The sequence below is a fragment of the Tachyglossus aculeatus genome, chromosome 25 (assembly GCF_015852505.1).
Source record: "Tachyglossus aculeatus isolate mTacAcu1 chromosome 25, mTacAcu1.pri, whole genome shotgun sequence".
In the NCBI taxonomy this organism is placed as follows: domain Eukaryota; kingdom Metazoa; phylum Chordata; class Mammalia; order Monotremata; family Tachyglossidae; genus Tachyglossus; species Tachyglossus aculeatus.
Window position 1 is genome coordinate 3,967,196 of NC_052090.1, and position 20,643 is coordinate 3,987,838.

Below are 20,643 nucleotides of genomic sequence, written 5' to 3' on the forward strand. Positions count from 1 at the left end.
GGTTTATCAGTCGACTTGCTCACTTGAACAAAATCTCCCCGCGAGAGGTGCCATGTTTGAGCTCAGAGGGCAATAATAATGAAAAGTCAGTCCGTTGTATTTATTGAGCACTTACTGTGTGCAGAGCCCTACACTAAGCCCTTGGGAGAGTGCAGTACAACAATAAACAGACACATTCCCTGCCCACAGTGAGCTTACAATCTAGAGAGGGAGAAGGAAAGGGCAATATTCAGCAGGGCGTTAGTAGTGTGCACAGACCTATTCTGTCACCTGCTCTCCCAGACTTTTTAATTATGTTATCAGCCCGGATGGTCCCGTCAGAGCTTCCCAAACCATTCTAGTAGTTCATTCCAGGGAGAGAGACAGAGACAGAGAAAGGACAAATATCGCTCTGCACAACATAGGGGGGAAACCCTTGTGCAGAGGGCTAGCAGGATGCCACAATCAAACATAAGAAGGTGTTACTCTGTCTCCTGAAACTGAGATAAATGGATTCCAACAGTGACTGTGTTTCTGTTCTGTTTGGGGCAGGAGGAGATGGGCAGCGAGGAGAAGCTGTACTTCGGTTTAAATGAGTATAGCAAGTCTCTGCAGTGGGGGATCACCAGCCCACTCCTGCGGTGCGATGAGACGTTCGAGAAGATGGTGAACACCCTGTTGGAGAGGTAAATGCTAGGGCGGCTTTAGGCCTGATTCACTCGTCTCCCAGCCTGGGCTTTGTTGGCTGGGGATGCCGGGGAGAGAAGTTTTGTTTTGTTGTCTGTCTTTCCCCTTCTAGACTGCGAGCCCGTTGTTGGGTAGGGACCGTCTCTATCTGTTGCCAATCTGTACTTCCCAAGCGCTTAGTCCAGTGCTCCGCACATAGTAAATGCTCAGTAAATACGATTGAATGAATGAATGAATGAAAAGTTAACATTATGGTTGTGGTTGTTGTTATTGTGGGTGGAGGTGATGCGTTATCAATAATTAGAATAAGCACTTGTTGTGTGCCAAACACTGGGAGAGGATTTGGGGTACAGGATTCAAGCCATCATCAATCAATCGTATTTATTGAGCGCTTACTGTGTGCAGAGCACTGGACTAAGTGCTCGGGAGAGGACAACGCAATGATATAACAGACACATTCCCTGCTCACAGCGAGCTTACAGTCTAGAGGGGGAGACAGGCATTAATAGAAATAAATAAATTATGGATATGGACATAACTGCTGTGGGGCTGGGGGTGGGGGTAGTGAATAAAGAAAGCGTGGCTCAATGGAAAGAGCCCGGGCTTTGAAGTCAGAGGTCATGGGTTCAAATCTCGGCTCTGCTGATTGTCAGCTGTGTGACTTTGGGCAAGTCACCTCAGTTACTTCATCTGTAAAATGGGGATTAAGACTGTGAGCCCCCCGTGGGACAACCTGATCACCTTGTATCCTCCCCAGACCTTAGAACAGTGCTTTGCACAGAGTAAGTGCTTAATAAATGCCATCAATAATAATCAAGAAAGCAAGTTAGGGTGATACAGAAGGGAGTGGGAAAAGAGGAAATGAGGGCTTAGTCAGGGAAGGCCTCCTGGAGGAGATGTGCTTTCAGTAAGGATTTGTAGTCAATAAATCAAATTCAGATCTGGTCTCTGTCCTGCAAGGGGTTCACCATGTGACAGAAGCAGACTCAATTAAACGACAAGAATTGATTATGAACCACAGCAATTTACCAGCAATATTAGATTATCAACAACCAAGGGAGGTAATGGAAAATGTTTAAATCCAAATTCATGTCTTTGAATTTGAATCTCCTCATCCCTCCAGGCCTCAGGCTTCAGTCGGCTTCAGTCCAGCCAGCCCAGTTCTGGAGAGGTCGGGGCCTCAGGCTGAGCCAGTAAGGAGGGTCAGTCTATCAGTCAGTCATATTTACTGAGCGCTTACTGTGTGAGGAACACCGGAGTAAGTGTTTGGGAGAGTACAAGGGTGGAGAGAGCCTTGCTCTTGGGGAACCCCAATGGGCCTTAATCTCCCAGTCTTCCTCCCATGTTTGGTTCCCCTCGGTGGAATCCTGCAGTCCTGGGGTAGATTGTGCTGGGAAATGAGAATTTGGGTCCTAAAAGAGAGCAGATAAAACAGCGGTGGAAATCGGGGCCGCTTCCTGTCTTTAGCTTTAACGCTAGCCTTATAGCTGTTTCTCATTAACTGTGTGGAGAGGGTGGGGTCACAGCTCCTGCAAAGGCCCTGGGAACTGCCACCCATCAGGAAAGGGCAAGACTAGAAGAAGCGAGAGCCTGTGTCCCCTTGCCTAGGGTTCCAGGAGCCCAGGATGCCAGGCAAGGAGATTCCCGTGCCCAACACGACTGAGTTGAGCTTCCCGTAGGCAGATGGGCCTGAAGAAGTAAGCGGGAAAGCTCATGTAGTAGTGGGGGCAAAATGGCCTTAGAGAACCTGGATCTCTAACGTCCGGTTTTATTGCTATTCCGCGGGGCTCTCCGAGGCTCTCGGAGTTGGTTCTGCGGCCCGCGTCAGCTTCCGGATAGGCATCTGCTCTTGAGTATACATCCGAGCGGTGGGGAGGGAGAGGGCCCTCTCCTCAATAAGTTACCACTGAGGAATGGAGTCTCTCAAGCCCTCCAGTCTGGCACACCCTCACCAGACTCTCCAGACTCTCACAGGGGTGATGGGCAGGGGTGCCAGGGAGGAAGTAAGATTGGGGGTGCTCCCAGCCTCTCTGCCCAGCAGCAAGGGCGGAGGTGGAGGGTCCTAGGAGGGACTAGAAGGGAGACCGCAGACCAGCCCAACCCTGCAGGTTTGATTTCATCCCACCCCTCAGACCCCGCTCTGTCTCCTGGTGGCTCTGCTCGCTGATTAACGCTGTTGCCCGTGTTCTCTTGAAGGTACCCCAGGCTACACAGTATGGTGATTCGCTGCTACCTTCTTATCCAACAGTATTCCGAAGCCTTGATGGCCCTCACCACCATGGCCTCCCTCCGCGACCACAGCACCCCGGAGACGCTCAGCATCATGGACGACCTCATCAGCTCACCGGGAAAGGACAAAAGCGGACGGGGCCACATGCTCATCATCAGGGTCCCCTCGGTGCAGCTGGCGATGCTGGCCAAGGAGAGGCTCCAGGAAGTGCGCGATAAACTGGGCCTGCAGTATCGCTTTGAGATCATCCTCGGGAACCCGGCTTCTGAGCTCAGTGTCGCCAGCCACTTTGTGGCACGACTTAAGGTGGGCGGCAGCCAGGCGCCCCGCTGGGCGGGCTCCATGGGCATCGGGTGGGAACCCATCGTTCACGTTGCCTGGACTTGCGCAGGATGGGGGGCGGGTGGGGGTTCTCCATCTTAGGAGCCATTTTCAGCTGACGAAGTTGGTATTGCCCGGGACCCTGCCAGGTCTGTGTGGGGGTCATCAGTCAGTAGAGCCTCAGAGTCTCCTCAAGAGTCTCCTCATCCTGTGGAAAATTAGCTCAGCTCCTTCTCTGGCCGGAGGGTGTTAGAGTCCTAGTGCCAAGTTTCCTCAACTCTGGAGGGTCTGTGTTTCTGAATCTCTGTGGGTCAAGGAAAGCAGTGGGGGCAAATGATTGCCTGGCGTAACACAATAATAATAATACTAATGGCATTTATTAAGCGCTTACTATGTGCAAAGCACTGTTCTAAGCACTGGGGAGGTTACAAGGTGATCATGTTGTCCCACGGGGGGCTCACAGTCTTAATCCCCATTTTACAGATGAGGGAACTGAGGCCCAGAGAAGTTAAGTGACTTGCCCAAAGTCACACAGCTGACAAGTGGCGGAGCCGGGATTTGAACCCCTGACCTCCGACTCCAAAGCCCGTGCTCTTTCCACTGACCCACGCTGCTTCCTCCGTCTCCATTGTTAACCTGAAGCAGATCAGGCTACCTGAGGCCATGATGAGAAAAACGATCTTGCCAAGCTCCTAATTCTCCTTTTCTTCCTGAGGTTTTTTTTTGTGGTATTTGTTAAGCACTTACTATGTGCCAAGCACTGCTATAAGCTCTGGGCACTCTTTTAAGTGCTGAGTAATGCTGAGATCCTCTCAGACTGTGGTACCCCTAGATTCCACCTGAAAGGTAAGCCAACTGTAGGCCATGGGCCACTGGACATTGGAAGTACTTAGTTAAGTCTGGATGGTGGTGTTTGGCTGGATTTAGGGGGGACAAAAAAAGAGGAAGGAATGCAAATCAAATCAAACGAAAACCAGACCAAATGTGCAGTCTATCAAACGATCGATCGATCGTTTTTATTAAGTGCTTACTGTGTGCAGAGCAACATGCTAAATACTTGGGAGAGTACAGTGCAACAGAGTCAGTAGACAACATTCCCTGCTCATAATGAGCTTACAATCTAGAGGGGGCATTAGACATTAAAATAAATGAATAAATAAATTATGGATATTTACAGAAGTGTTGTGGGGCTGAGAGAGGGGTGGAGAAGGGATGCGAATCCAAGTGCAGGGGTGACGCAGAAGAGAATAGACGAGGAAATGAAGATTTAGTTGGGGAAGGTCTCTTGGAGAAGTGCTTTCAATAAGGTTTTGAAGGTGGGAAGAGATGATCGTCTGTCAGATATCATCATCATCATCATTATCAATCGTATTTATTGAGCGCTTACTATGTGCAGAGCACTGTACTAAGCGCTTGGGGAGTACAAATTGGCAACATATAGAGACAGTCCCTACCCAACAGTGGGCTCACAGTCTAAAAGGGGGAGAGATATGAAGAGGGAGAGCATTATAAGCCAGAGGCAGGACGTGGACAAAAAGTCAGTGGTGAGATAAATGAGATCAAGGTACGTTGAGTAGGTTGGCATTAGAGGAGCAAAGTGTGAGGGCTGGCTTGTGGCAGGAAAGCAACGAAGTATTAAGGACTCAGTTTGGTTACTGGATGGCAGCAAAAAGCTCCTGCTAAATTATTCTCCTTACACGAATGTAGAAAACCCGGTCTATCCCACCAGCATCATGTTCATTCTTAATCCAGACCACAAAGCCATTCCTCCTAACTCCTGCTGCATTGCAAATTTAAAACAAAGAAACTGCCATTTTAAAGGTCTGGGGAATTTCTTTAAATTCCTATGTAGCCAATTCAAACTGAGAGAAACTTTTTCATTGAGGTTGGCCAGCATCATGGTCAAAAATTGGCCTGCAAGAGAGTGACCAATTGGAAGGGCCACTATGCTTGAACACCCCAAATCTATACTGTTTTCTTGTGACTTTTATGACAATAGAAAGAGTTTTTTTATGCTCATTTCACATGATTGGCAGCATCCATTCCTTAGATAAAATTAAATCTAAAAACAATTTTTTAAATTCCTTTCTCAGTCTCCCACTTCTGTACCAGACCACCTGGCTTTTTTTTTTACCTCAAAGTGACCGTTTGTGAGTGGCATTTTACCATTTCTGCAAGTGAGGGGGTCCAGGGATAGAGGCTAATTTCCTAACCTCCAGAAAGGAGAGCAGGGCTCAGCCTGGACCTTTCATTTAAAATCTTCTAGAAGCCTCAACAAGACAGTTGTCTGCAACAGCCAGGACCTTCTCCAACCCAGCCTTAAAAGCACCCTGAGGTATCTCCGGCCTTCTATACTGTGTCAAGAATGCTCCCAGGTAAAAGAAAAACAATCTGAGATTGCCCAGATAAATTGCTGCCGCAACCTGCGCCTTTAAGATTTAGCCCCATGAGTTCCTCTGTAGAGTCTTTTACCAAGTGAAGCTGATAACTGATGTTGAGAGAGCTTCCCATGTCTCACACCCTCTTCACCCCCTCACCGCATCACACCCCAAGTCAGATCGGCATCTCAAAATTAGCACAGCCCCCAAACTTTCAGGAGCTCTCTAGAGATAGGAAAAGCGTTGGCTTAATAATGATGGCATTTATTACTATGTACCAAGCGCTTTGCTACATGCCAGAGTGGATACAGTATAATCAGATCAGACACAATTGTGTCCCATATAGATGGGAAAAGCAGTGACTTAATAATGATGGCATTTATTACTGTGTATTAAACGCTATGCTACACGCTGGAGTGAATACAAGATAATCATATCAGACGCAGTTGTGTTCTATACAGAAGTCCCTAAGAGGAGGACTGTGAAAGAAAGACTTTTGCAGCCTTTCTTAGCTACTAAAAGGCACTTTGACCTTAGGTGTTCAATGGCCATTGAAATTATGAGTTTCAGAAGGTATGAACCGGTGTTAGTACTGAACAAAAGGAACACAATTCAAAACCTGGAGCAAAATACAAACTGTCCTTAATCAACAATAGCTCCTTCACTTAAGCTGCCACCTCTAAATACTCCTAAAATCCACTTAGCTGTTTTCCATAGGTCACATGCCACAAGGACCCCTGTCTTCAGCTCCAAGAGCCCAGGTCTGATTGTCCATAATTCAAATTCAAAGATAGAGAGCAAAAGAGACTTTAATCCTGTCCCTAGGGGATATTGAAACCTTTCTTGGCTTCAATCTCTTTCCCAATTCCTCTCTTTTGGCTATGCTTCACCTGACATCATGGGTGAGTAAACCCTCCCTGTGATTGGCAAAAATGTAAAACCCTTCCAGTGAAGACAGAAGTAGAAAGGCTTGCCTCACAGTGGCCAACGAAGCTTGCCTGGCCGCCTCTGAGCGTAGCTTCACCCAACCTCTCTCTTCCCCTTAGATTTGGATTGTGATGATCTCAGATTAGGGCTCAATCAAGTCTGGTCTGATGCGTCACAGTTTTGTAAACCAACTTTGCACTCCTGGGGCAAATTCCTTTATGGGAACATGTTTGATTTGATTCCCATGATGGCTCCAACTAGGTGTTATTAAAATGCCACTGTCCCTCTTATTTGCTGTTCCAGGGCTGGATTTCCACCCTTCTTCCCTCCCTAACTGTCTTTTCCTACCACTCACTCTGCAATGGCTCCTTCCTCTCTGCCTTACAACAGGCCCACTTTTCCCCTATCTTTAAAAAAAAAAACATTTTAACCTCCCTGCATTCTCCAGCTCTCGCCCCATCTCCCTCCTCCAGTTCCTGTCCAAACTCAGGACAGGATTCTTTTTCCCCCACTGCCTCCCATTTTCTGACTTCCAACTCAATCAATCAATCAATCAATCAGATTTATTGAGCGCTTACTGTGTGCAGAGCACTGTACTAAGTGCTTGGGAAGTACAAGTTGGCAACATATAGAGACAGTCCCTACCCAACAGTGGGCTCACAGTCTAAAAGGGGGAGACAGAGAACAAAACCAAGCATACTAACAAAATAAAATAAATAGAATAGATATGTACAAGTAAAATAAATAAATAAATAAATAGAATAATACTTATCAAAGTATCTTCCAGAGAGCTGACCAATCATTCATTCATTCAACCGATGGTATTTATTGAGTGCTTATTATCTGCAGAGCATACTCCTTTCTTGTAACCCTGCAATCTGGTTTCTCATCCCACCATTCATTCATTCATTCAATCGTATTTATTGAGTGCTTACTGTGTGCAGGGCACTGGACTAAGAGCTTGGGAGAGTACAATATGACAGAGTTGGTAGACCTGTTCTCTGCCCACAAGGAGCTTATAGTCTAGAGGGGAGACAGGTGTTAATATAAATAAATAATTTTTAATATATAATTTCAAGTTATGTATGTAAGTGCTGAGGGGTTATGGGTGGGGCAAATATCAAATACCCATAGGTCCCAGATCCAAGTGCGGGGACAATGCAGAAAGGAGTGGGAGCCAGGGAAAAGGCGGCTTAATTGGGGAAAACCTCAAAAATGCTTTGAAAGTGGGGAGAGTGGTGATCTGGTGAGAGGGAGGGAGTTCCAGGTTAAAGGGAAGACATGGGAAAGGGGTCAGCAACAAGACAGACAAGATCGGGAAACAGTGAGTAATCGGGGCTAGAGGAGCCAAGTGTGCAGGCTGGGCAGTATTAGAAAACTTACATTAATTCTCTTTGAAATCGCAGCTACCTTACACTGGGAAGCAGCATGGCCTAGTGAAAAGATCACAGGCCTGAGAGTCAGAGGCCCTGGGTTCCAATTCCAACTCCTCACTGCTGCGTGATGTTGGGCAAATCACTTAACTTTTCTGGGCCTCAGTCTCCTCATCTGTCAAATGGGGATTAAATCTTACTCCCTTCTACTTAGACTGTGAGCCCCACGTGGACAGGGACTGTGTCCAACCTGATTATCGTGTAGTCACCCCAGCACTTAGTACAGTGCTTGGCACACAGAAAGTGCTTAACAAATACCACCATTATTATCATTGCTATTGACTTGGTGGATTTCTCCCTCCTCCTGGAAACACTAGCAAATCTTCAATCAATCAATCAATCAATCGTATTTATTGAGTACTTACTGTGTGCAGAGCACTGTACTAAGCGCTTGGGAAGTACAAGTTGGCAACATATAGAGACAGTCCCTACCCAACAGTGGGCTCACAGTCTAAAAGGGGGAGACAGAGAACAAAACCAAACATACTAATAAAATAAAATAAATAGAATAGATATGTACAAGTAAAATAAATAAATAAATAGAGTAATAAATATGTACAAGCATATATACATATATACAGGTGCTCTGGGGAAGGGAAGGAGGTAAGACGGGGGGGATGGAGTGGGGGACGACGGGGAGGAGGGGGGAGATGAAGACCAAACATAGTCCTAGAAAAATGACCGGGGCAGCAAGGTGAAGTAGGGACTGGGGAGAGGAGAGACAGGAGACAGGGTGGGATGTGATAAGTGCTTGGATTGGCATGGTAGGAGTTTGGATGGAGAGGAAATGTTAGAGATTCTAGAGATGTTGTGAAGGTAAAACTGACAGCATTTGTGACAGAATGAATACGTAGGTTGAATGAAAGAGATGAGTCATATATACTGCCAAGATTGTGGACTTGTGAGATGGGGAAGGTGGTGGTGTTGTCTACAGTGTTGATGAGAAAATCATAGAGAGTACAGAGTCTGGGTAGGAAGATGAGTAGTTGCCCATCTACAAAGTCATTCTGAAATCCTATCTTCTCCAAGAAGCTTTCCCCAATTGATTTTTCTTCCCCCCCCGCCACCCAGGTCACATCTTCCCAACCATCATCTCAGCACTTTTTCACATCCAAATACGTTCTTTACTATTTAAGCAACTCTTCTCACTGTCTGCTCCATTAGAGTGTAAGCTCCTTGTAGACAGGGATCATGTCTTCTACCTCTATTTTACTCTCCCAAGTGCTTAGTACAGTGCTCTGCACACAATAGAAATAGGATTTATCAATCGCTCTCTGGGTACTATGCATTGCACTAACAATTGGAAAACTCAAAACAAAGAAGAGGCATTTTTCCTGTCCTCCAGGAACTTAAATTTTAAAAGAGCTTACGATCCGACAATAGGCGTTCAATGAATATGATTGTTTGGTTTCAGGACCATAGTTATCGCACCCCTGCCCACCTTCCTGCTGAATCAGGAACCAGGACGTACCATTGGTTTAGATGAAAACCACAAGCTGCTTCCTGAATCCTCCGTTTTCTGGTCCCTCCGTCCTCACCGCAGCTGAAGCCTTCCGGAGTCCGATCTGCCCCGATCCTCGGGGAAGGGGGAACGTTAAGCCGACTTTCCATTTGATCCACCGTGTCCTTCCTTGCAGACCTGGAGGGGAGATGAGCAGGAGGAATGGGTTCCCCGGACCTACCAGGATCTGGAAGGTTTACCGTGTATTGTCATCCTGACGGGCAAGGATCCCCTCGGAGAAACCTTCCCCAGGTACGGTCCGAACCCCCGCGGCCGGGTGAAAGGGCAAGGTTGGTGTCCCGTGGCTTATCACTGGGGCATCTAATGGGGCAGCTGTGTAAGCAATGGCCTCTCGAGCCTCCCGCAGGCCCAGCCGCTTCGAGACTACTGCTCCCCATTGGGGTCAGCGGCTGCGCAGGGCTGCCGGACAGAGTGCTGTGGGGGCCATGGTTCCACGGGCAGATTTCAAGGCAGGCCTCAGTGCCTACCCCTCTTTCCTGCTCCCTAATTCCCCATCCCAGACCTCGGGAGGGATAGCTCCTTGCGGATGGGACAGATTCCACTCTAGGGCTGGGGCTGCGGGTTGGCAGGTTTGCCCAGGAGCACGGGAGGGACAGTGACCTTTTCCCAAGGATTCCCCACTCTATCTTCCCAACTTCCAGGGAGAGAAGAGAGTTCCACAGCAGCCTGACTAACGGGGGACTCTTCCCACTTTGGGGGAGAGAGAGAGAGAAAATAGCAGGTTCACAAGTCATTTTCTCAGTCCCACCAGCCCCTCTCTTACACCCATGTATTCACACACTCACTCACACCCTCGTCCTACCGTTGTCCACATATCTGCACGTCCACTACCGCCCGCACAAACACGCACACACAGGCAACTGCTGCATTCACAATCGCACACGCCCCCCACACGCATTTTCACACCGGGGCATACACGCACCCACAACCAAGACGGGAAACACCAAGAGGAATCCCCGTTCCCCAGGTCGCTGAAGTTCTGTGACCTCCGACTGATCGACTCAAGTTACCTGACCCGCACGGCCCTGGAGCAGGAAGTGGGTCTGGCCTGCTGCTACGTCTCCAAGGAAGTCATCCAGGGTCCCATCGCCGCCCTGGACCTGAGCGAAAAGGACCACGAGAGAGGCAGCCTCAGCGAGAACGACGCGGAAGAACTGCTGGTTGACCTGGAGAGGCCGCAGAGCAACAGTAGCGCCGTCACCGGGACCTCGGGTGGGTGACCCCCGGGAGGCGGGTCCCTTGGGGCCTCAAGATGGTGGGGGAGAGGGAGAGGGAGATGGCGGTGGCTTGTCCATGCCTCAGCTTCCCCCTGCGCCCCCCCTAGAGTCCCTCAGTACCCCGGGGCGAAGGTCATGAGCTGCCCATCGAATCCTTGCATTGTATTTATCGAGCACTTACTGTGTGCAAAGCACTGTACTATGCTCTTGGGAGAGTACAATCGGACGCATTCCCTGTCCACAACAAGCTTACAGTCCAGACATGAATATAAAGAAATAATTTATATATTGTTGAAGATCAAGCCTGAGGGCAGCCCCACAGGCGGATCCTGGCTAGGCGAGAGATGGGGCGGAAAGCATCCATGGGACCAGGCTGGGTGGGAAATGGGTGTTGGTCGCTCCCAAGAGCTTCTTGATGATCCAGAGGGGGACGTCTCGGGACCCAGGCTGACGGGCTGTGCCCCCCAAGGCGGGCTCTCTCCGGACCAGGGGCTGAAGACCCCTCCGAGCCCCCTAACGCGGGGCCGGCCGGGGCCGGCTTGTGCCCCCCCAGGCTCCATCGCGGAGAACGGGGTGAGTTCATCCAGCACAGCGGACCGGGGCCACAGCTCCGTGGCCGAGGGCCGGGCTTCCCCGGGGGCCGCGGCCGCCCCCGCCCCTCCGGCCGGCTCCGGGGACAGCCTGAAGCAGGAGTGTGACTCCCTGGGCCAGCAGCTAGCCAGCAGCACCACCTCCAAGCCCTCATCCTCATCGTCCATGTCCCGGGCCTTCCGCTGGGCCCGGCGGGCCGGGCCGGGCTGTGCCGGCCTGCCCCCGGCCCTGCCGCGCATCGTGGTCCTGTCCAAGGCCGCCTACTGCCTCCTGGGTGCCCAGAAGAGCGGGCAGCTGCCTGCCTCCTCTGCACTCCTGCCCCACGCAGACGTGACATGGGTGAGCTCTCTGCGGCCCTGTCTGCACCAGGATATGAGCAGCCAAGAGCAATCCCATTACTACCGCCAGTGGACGGCGGCCCGCCAGCACCACGCCGACTTCCACAGTCCGAGCGAGCAGGGCAGCCCCAGGGGCCTCCACCCCCGCCGGCTGCTGCTGACCGGACCCCCGCAGGTAAGGCCCCCGGGCTGGCCGGGCCCTTCCCGATCCGCTGCGGGGACCGGGTTCCGGGGCCTGGAGCGCTCCTGCTTCCTTCTCCTCCAGGTGGGCAAGACGGGCTCCTACCTGCAGTTCCTGCGTATCCTGTTCCGCATGCTCATCAGGCTGCTGGAGGTGGACGTGTACGACGAAGAGGAGATCAACACCAGTACGTGCCAAACGCCCCTGCCACCGCTGAGCAGGGGGCGCGGGCCATTGATTCATTAAGATAGCAGACAAATCGGGGTATTTATTGAGTGCTTAACTGTGTTCAGAGCACTCTACTAGGTGCTTGGGAAAGTACGATACAACGGAGTTGGTGTGACGGGATCCCTGCCCATGAGAAGTTTACAGTCTACAGGAGGAGGACAGATGCAGACGGACTTTAAAATCAATTAGCGATTCATTCATTCATTCAATCGTATTTATTAAGCTTCTAGACTGTGAGCCCACCATTGGGTAGGGACCGTCTCTATATGTTGCCAACTTGTACTTCCCAAGTGCTTAGTGCAATACAGTAAGCGCTCAATAAATACGATTGAATGAACGAGTGAATTAAGCGCTTACTGTGTTCAGAGCACACGGAGACAGGGGAAATAGTAAAGGAGAAAGATATGCATCTAAATGCTTTGAGGGGTATAATAATAATAATAACGATGGCATTTATTAAGCACTTACTATAAGCAAAGCACTGTTCTAAGTGCTGGCGGGGGCGTACAAGGTAATCAGGTTGTCCCATGGGGGGCTCACAGGCTTCATCCCCATTTTACAGATGAGGGAACTGAGGCCCGGAGAAGTGAAGTGACCTGCCCAAAGTCACACAGCTTTTGGCAGAGCAGGGATTTGAACCCGTGACCTCTGACTCCAAAGCCTGGGCTCTTTCCACTGAGCCACGCTGGATATACAGTCAACCCAGAGCGGAGGGCGGGGAGGGGAAATGAATCCCACTCAAGTGGTAGTTGAATATTCAACATAGGGAAAAAACAAAATTCCAGCAAGAACTGTTTTGTCTACAACCTTATTATAAATAGTCCCTGATGACTAATTTGGAGAGAGTAAAATTGTGGCCTTATGGGGCAGATAGCAGGTCCCCAGAGGGGTGTTGGTTATTCATTAAACCTCAAAAATAGATGGGAATTGTCCTTCCTTTAGCTATTTCTCCTGTTCTGCCTGAATCTGCCTATGAGAAAACAATAGGGGTAAGTTATCTAAATTGCAAATTTTTATAAACGTTCACCGTGTAAGAACAGAAGACCAACTAATCTTATGTTCTAATTCTAGATAAATCTACAAAGAATTTAAATAAGAACTTAAAATCTTAGTTTGAAACACCCCATTTTGGGTCATTGCAATGGAAGCATTCCATTCTGGATCTAGAAATAATTTTCAGTCAATCAGTAGTATCTATCAAGGGCTTACTCTGTGGAGGGCACTGTACTAAGTGTTTGAGAGAGTACAATAGCGTCAGTAGACAGGATCCCTGCCCTTGAAGAGCTTAAAATCTATCAGAGGACAGACACTAAAATTAAATGACAAGTAGGAGGAAGCAAAAGAGTATAAAAATATGTGCAAAAGTGCAACAGGAATACCGCATTTATTCATTGAGCGCTTACTGTGTGCAGAGCACTGTACTAAGCACTTGGAAAGTACAATTCAGCAACTAATAGAGACAATCCCTGCCCACAATGGGCTCACAGTCTAGAAGGGGGAGACAGACAGACATCAAAACAAGTAAACAGGCATCAACGGCATCAATATTAATAAATAGAATTATAAATCTGTACACATCATTAATAAAAATAACTAGAATTATGAATATGTACATACATATGCAATAGCAGCAGACTGTGGGCTCACCCATTTGATAATAATCGTTGAGAATCAAGGAATCTATCAATGGTATTTATTGAACACCTACTGAGTACAGCAGACCACTGTACAAAGCACTTGAGAGAGTACAGTCGAAAAGGTAAACGTGATTCCTGCCCTTAAGAAGCTTGCAATCTAGCGGGGGAGAAAGATATTGAAATAAATTACAGAGAAGGGAGACGACGGAGTTTTAAGTGCTGCAGGCGTATGGACTTAACAGTTATGGTATTTTTTAAGTGCTTACTGAGAGCCAGACCCAAAAAGTAGGTTGGTGATGGAGGGGTGGTCTATACAGGCTGGTTTCAAGTTGGAGAAGAGCAAGGATTGGTGGGAGGGGAAGAGCTGATCGAGTGCCTTCGTGAAGAGTTTCTGTTCGATGCTGAGATAGATGAGCAACCACTGGAGACGTTTGAGATGTGCACAGAGAGATTTCCCCCCCCTCTTCTTCTCAGCCCGTGACTCTGGCTACCCCAAAGCCGGGACTAGGTTATGGGGAGGGGAGCTGTCTGAAGAGAGAGGCTCGGAGCTTAGTAAGGAAGGTGGGGAGTTTTCTACTACGGAAAGACGAGGGAAAAGCGAAACTCAAGACGTCAAGTTGGCAGTCTTGCGGAAAATTGCCATGTCTTTTTCCAGCCTCCGTAGCACCTAGATCTGTGAGCAGGTAAGGAAGGCAGGAGAAGCCTCTTGGAACCTCCACTTCAAAACCACATGAAATCCCCAATTCCTCTTTTGTTTTTACTGAGAAAAAAATGTAAAAAATTCCTTTCTGTAATCATTAATTCTTTCTGGGTGGGAGCTGCCAAGTCCCCTTCTCCGGTGAGGTTATCTGAACCTCTATTCTATTCTCCAACTACTCCCACTTCCTTAAAGAACTCATTCGCTGCCATGGTTTCAACTATCTCTACACAATTGATTGCCAAATCTGTATCTCTAGCCCTGACCTCTCTCACTCTCTGCGGTCTCGTATTTCAGGACGCATCTACTTGGTTGTTCCACCCGACACCTCAAAATAACAAATCCAAAACAGCACTCCTCATCTTCCCACGCAACCCCGTCCTCCCCACGTGACGGTATACTGCACTACCACCCTCCCTGTCTCACAAGCCCGTGACCTTGGCATTTTCCTTGACTCATCTCTCTTTCAACCCATGTATTCAATCTGTCACCGAGTCCCGTCGGTTCAACCGTCACAGAATGGCTGAAGTCTGCCCTTTCCTCTCCATCCAAACTGCTACGACATTGATCCAAGTACTTATCCTATCCTATCTCGATGACTACATCAGCCTCCTTGCTGACCTCCCTGCCTCCTGTTTCCCCCTGCCTCAGTCCATACTTCATTCTGCTGCCCTGATCATTTTTCTACAATGGTTATTCAGTCCATTTTTCCCTACTCCTCAAGAATGAAGTTTGCCCATCCACCTCTGCATCAAAGAGAAACCCCTTACCATCGGCACGATCACCTCGCCCCCTCCTACTTTACTTCTCTTTTTTCCTATTGCAAACTTCGCTTCTCTAATGCCAGCTCACTGTACATCCTTGCCTATCTCCTCACTGACCTGTTGCCGCCCACATCCTTGCCTCTGGCCTGAAACTCCCTCTTCATATTTATTATATTTGTTAAGTACTTACTATGTGCCAGGCACTGTAGTAAGCACTGGGGTGGATTCAAGTTATTCCTCATAGGGCTCACAGTCTTCATCCCCATTTCACGGATGAGGTAACAGAAGCGCAGAGAAGTTAAGTGACTTACCCAAAGTCACACAGCATACAAGAGGCGGAGCCAGGGTTGGAACCCAAGTCCTCCCAGGCCTGTGATAGAGATCCATTAGGCCATGCTTCATTTTCATATCTTAAAGACAATCCCTCTCCCCATCTTCAAGCCCTCATTTCCTCTTCTCCCACTCCTTCTGCACTCGGTTTTTGTACCCTTTATTCACCCCATCCTTAGCCACACACCATTTATGTACATATCCAAAATTTACTAATTAATGCCTATCTTCCCCCTCTATACTGTAAGCTCCTTGTGGGCAAGAAACGTGTCTATCATCTCTTATAGTGTATGCATCCAAGAGCTTAGTACAGCACTCTGAAATACATACGAATAATTGATTGACTGATCTAAATATCAAAGCTGGTTAAAATCATCCAATCTGTCTCCTCATTAAAGGAAAACTTCAGGCCCAGTTCAACCCATGTAGCTAAAAGCCATAAGGGATTCCTGATCTTGGTCTTCCCAGGAAGAATTGGAAGAGCAGTGTTGGCTAGCAGCACTTCTGGGGGTCAGCTCTTAATCAGTCAATAGTCAATCAATAGTATTTAATGAGGACTTAGTAGGTACAGAGCCCTGAATCAGGCTAACTCCCAGCAATCATGCTTGTGTAAGCACTTCTCACTGGTGTAATAATAATAATAATGTCATTTATTAAGCACTTACTATGTGCAAAGCACTGTTCTAAGCACTAGGGAGGTTACAAGTTGATCAGGTTGTCCCCCGGGGGGCTCACAGTCTTCATCCCCGTTTTACAGATGAGGTAACTGAGGCACAGAGAAGTTAAGTGATTGGCCCAAAGTCACACAGCTGACAATTGGCTGGGATTTGAACCCATGACCTCTGACTCCAAAGCCCATGCTCTTTCCACTGAGCCACGCTGCTTGGCTAGAGCACAGGGCTGGGAGTCATAGGTCATGGGTTCTAATCCCGGCTCCACCACTTGTCTGCTGTGTGACCTTGGGCAAGTCACTTCACTGTTCTGTGCCTCAGTTACCTCACCTGTAAAATGGGGATTGAGACTGTGAGCCCCACGTGGGACAAGGGACTGTGTCCAACTCGATTTGCTTGTATCCACCCCAGCGCTTAGTACAGTGTCTGGCACGAAGTAAGTGCTTAACAAATACCAGAATTTTATTACTATATTAAATTATAATTATTTTAATTGTGATTAAAATAATTATATCATTTTATATTATTATTAGGATGATTCCTACGTGGAGGGTGTGGGCTATAAACTCAAATCTGCAAATCTGTCCTGGGCTCTCTTCTTTCCTCTCCAGTTTGAGGATTCGCCTGGACCTCCCTCCCCCTTCATATCTAGCAGCTCACAGCTCTCTGCATCTTTAAAGTTCTTCTGAAATGATACATCTTCCCGTAGGAGCAATAAGAATGGTGTTTATTTAGGTGCCTGCTGAATGCAAAGCACTGTTGGATTTTTATCCAACCTGATTTAATTCTATATTCCCCTGTGCTTAAAATGGTGTTTGACACATGGCAAGCGCCTGACATATGTCATACAGAATGCCAGAACACCCTCCTTCCTTACGTGGAGAAGCAGTGTGGCTCAGTGGAAAGAGCCCTGGCTTGGGAGTCAGAGGTCATGGGTTCAAATCCCGACTCCGCCACTTGTCAGCTGTGTGACTTTGGGGAAGTCACTTCACTTCTCTGGGCCTCGGTTCCCTCATCTGTGAAATGGGGATTAAGACTGTGAGCCCCTCGTGGGACAACCTGATTACCTTCTATCTACCCCAGCACTTAGAACAGTGCATGGCACATAGTAAGCACTTAATAAATACCATTATTATTATTATTATTATATCCAACAGACAATTGCCTTTCCCCAGCTTCAGAGCCATATTGAAGGCACATCTCCTGAAAGAGACTTTCTCTAAGTTCTCTTTTCCTTTCCTTCAACTCTCTTCTCTGTCCCCCTGACTTGCTCCCTTTATTCATCCCCCCTCCTAACCCCACAGCAGATATCTGTACTTTATTTATTCATCCATTCAATCATATTTATTGAGCACTTGCTGTGCGCAGAGCACTGTAGTAAGCACTTGGGAGAGTACAGTACAACAATAAACAGACACATTCCCTGTCCGCAACGAGCTTACAGTCGAGAGTGGGGGAGCTAGACATCAATACTATTTGTATTTGTACTAGTTGTATTTGGAATTTATTTAATAAATTCCAGATCTGTACATAAGTGCTGTGGGGCTGGGGCCAGGGAAGAAAAAAGGGAGCAAGTCAGGGTGACGCAGAAAGAAGTGGGAGAAGAGGAAAGGGGGAACTTTGACTGGGAAGGTCTCTTGGAGGAGATGTGCCTTCAGAAAGGCTTTGAATGGGAGGAGAGTAATTTTCTGTCGGGTTTGAGGAGGGAAGGCATTCCAGGACAGAAACGGGATGGGGGTTAGGGGTTGGCGGCAAGATAGACGAGATCGAGGCCCAGTGGGAAGGTTGGCACTAGTGGAGTTGAAGTGTGCGGGTCGTAGGAGAGTAGTGAGGTGAAGTAAGAGGGGGCAAGGTGGTGGAGTGCTATAAAGCCAACGGTGAGGAGTTTTTGTTCACATTAACATCTGTCTCGCCCTCCAAGTTTGCTGTGGGCAGGGAATGTGTCTGTTATATTGCACTCTACAATATTCTTTGTTGATTGCTTCCTATGTGCGAAACACCGTACTAACTGCTTGAGAGAGTACAGTGCAACAGAATTAGTGGACAAGCTCCCTGTCAGTCAGTCAGTCAGTCTAATCTTATTAATTGAGTGCTTACAGTGTGCAGAACACTGGGAGAGTACAATGTAACAATATAACAGACACGTTCCCTGCGCATAATGATCATCATCATCAATCGTATTTATTGGGCGCTTACTAATGATGGTCAAACGGCCTCCAGCAGAGCTGAGACCTCCCTCTCCCCGCTTAATGTTCTCACTGGGTGGAGCCGACAGGGTGCCAGCCGCGGCTGGGTTTGGCGCTCACGCCGATGTCTTGCACTGGGAATGCTGCCCAGTCCTGCAAGGCTCGGGATCAGATCTATCCCTGCTTTTCCCCTGCTTTCCATTAGCCACAGTGCTCTGTCCTTCTAGTTATTTTTATGGTCCTCCTGTTGGGTAGGGACTGTCTCTATGTGTTGCCGACTTGTACTTCCCAAGCGCTTAGTACAGTGCTCTGCACACAGTAAGCGCTCAATAAATACGATTGATTGATTGATTGATTTTAGAGAATAATAATAATAATAATAATAATGTTGGTATTAAGCGCTTACTATGTGCCAAGCACTGTTCTAAGCGCTGATGTTTCAGTGTGCTTTTATTGTCTCATCATTCTTTATGGATCTGTTGTTCTTCCCCTCTACTCCTGTATATATGTATATATGTTTGTACGTATTTGTTACTCTATTTATTTTACTTGTACGTATCTATTCTATTTATTTTATTTTGCTAATACGTTTGGTTTTGTTCTCTGTCTCCCCCTTCTAGACTGTGAGCCCACTGTTGGGTAGGGACTGTCTCTATGTGTTGCCAATTTGTATTTCCCAAGCGCTTAGTACAGTGTTCTGCACATAGTAAGCGCTCAATCAATACGATTGATTGTTGTCCATATATTCTTTCCCTGTGTTCAGTATAGTGCTCTGCACACACAGGGAACTTAATAAATTATGTTACTGCTGCTGCTGCTACTATTCCTACTTCTACTACTTTAACCGCTATTATTTTCTGCTTCCCTTAAAAGCTTTCTCGGCTTTGGCCTCTTTCTGAGCCTAAAAATTGGATTCTGAACTACTTCTTCCCATGGTCCGTGTTGGTTGAATTCTGTCCCTGCTTCCAGAGCCGGGAAGAGAGGAGAGGGGATGGGTTTGGGTGGGAGGCAAACGCGAGAAGCAGCGTGGCTCAGTGGAAAGAGCACGGGTTTTGGAGTTAGAGGTCATGGGTTCGAATTCCGCCAATTGTCAGCTGTGTGGCTTTGGGCAAGTCACTTAACTTCTCTGGGCCTCAGTTACCTCATCTGTAAAATGGGGATTGAGACTGTGAGCCCCCTGTGGGCCAGCCTGATCACCTTGTAACCTCCCCAGCGCTTAGAACAGTGCTTTGCGCATAGTAAGTGCTTAATAAATGCCGTTATTATTATTCAATTTCAAATTCAACGAGTCCATGGAAGTTGCTGTTGCCTGGGGACCCTGGAGCAGATTGATCCGATGAAATGGGTGGCTCCGGATGCTTCAAAGATCCAGATTGGAAAGAGCGGAAACCTCAGTGGGGAGGGAGGCTGATGCCAGACAAACAGCGGAGCCAAATTCTCACTAAAAAACAGAAGATCTGCTCCCACCAGCCCAAGGGTTCTGGAATGCCACGCGGAGAAGCAGCGTGGCTTAGTAGATAGAGCACGTGCCTGGAAATCAGAAGGACCTGAGCTTATTCGTTCTTTCAGTCGTATTTATTGAGCGCTTGCTGTGTGGAGAACACTGTACTGAGTGCTTGGAAAGTACAATTCAGCAACCAAGAGAGACAGTCCCTGCCCACAACGGGCTCACGGTCTAGAAGGGGGGAGGCAGACATCAAAACAAGTAAACAGGCATCAACAGCATCGATATAAATCAATAGAATTAGGGTTCTAATCCCCAACAGCGTGGCTCAGTGGAAAGAGCCCGGCTTGGGAGTCAGAAGTCGTGGGTTCAAATCCCGGCTCCGCCAATTGTCAGCTGTGTGACTTTGGGCAAGTCACAACTTCTCTATGCCTCAGTTCCCTCATCTGTAAAATGGGGATTAAGATTGTGAGCCCCACATGGGACAACCTGATCACTTTGTAACCTCCCCAGCGCTTAGAACAGTGCTTTGCACTTAGTAAGCACTTAACAAATACCAAAATTATTATTACTATTAACTCCGTCACTTGTCTGCTGTGTGACTTTGGGCAAGTCACTTCGCTTCTCAGTGCTTCAGCTACCTCATCTGTAAAATGGGGATTAGGAGTGTGAGCCCCATGTGGGACAACCTGATCACCTTGTATCTACCCCAGCATTTAGAACAGTGCTTGGCACAAAGTAAGTGCTTAACAAATACCAAAATTATTATTATTATTATTAACTCCGTCACTTGTCTGCTGTGTGACCTTGGGCAAGTCACTTCGCTTCTCAGTGCTTCAGCTACCTCATCTGTAAAATGGGGATTAGGAGTGTGAGCCCCAT

General features: G+C 47.9%; 1 protein-coding gene across 1 annotated transcript in view; it reads left to right on the forward strand.

The window, feature by feature from the left end:
• GREB1L (GREB1 like retinoic acid receptor coactivator) overlaps nt 1-20,643 on the forward strand; it is a 142,298-nt gene that overhangs the window by 98,589 nt on the left and 23,066 nt on the right. The window contains exons 17-22 of the mRNA XM_038766766.1: nt 532-665; nt 2,863-3,202; nt 9,593-9,708; nt 10,445-10,689; nt 11,248-11,798; nt 11,889-11,991. Coding sequence (XP_038622694.1) covers nt 532-665; nt 2,863-3,202; nt 9,593-9,708; nt 10,445-10,689; nt 11,248-11,798; nt 11,889-11,991 — 1,489 coding nt within the window. The remainder of the gene's footprint in view (nt 1-531; nt 666-2,862; nt 3,203-9,592; nt 9,709-10,444; nt 10,690-11,247; nt 11,799-11,888; nt 11,992-20,643) is intronic.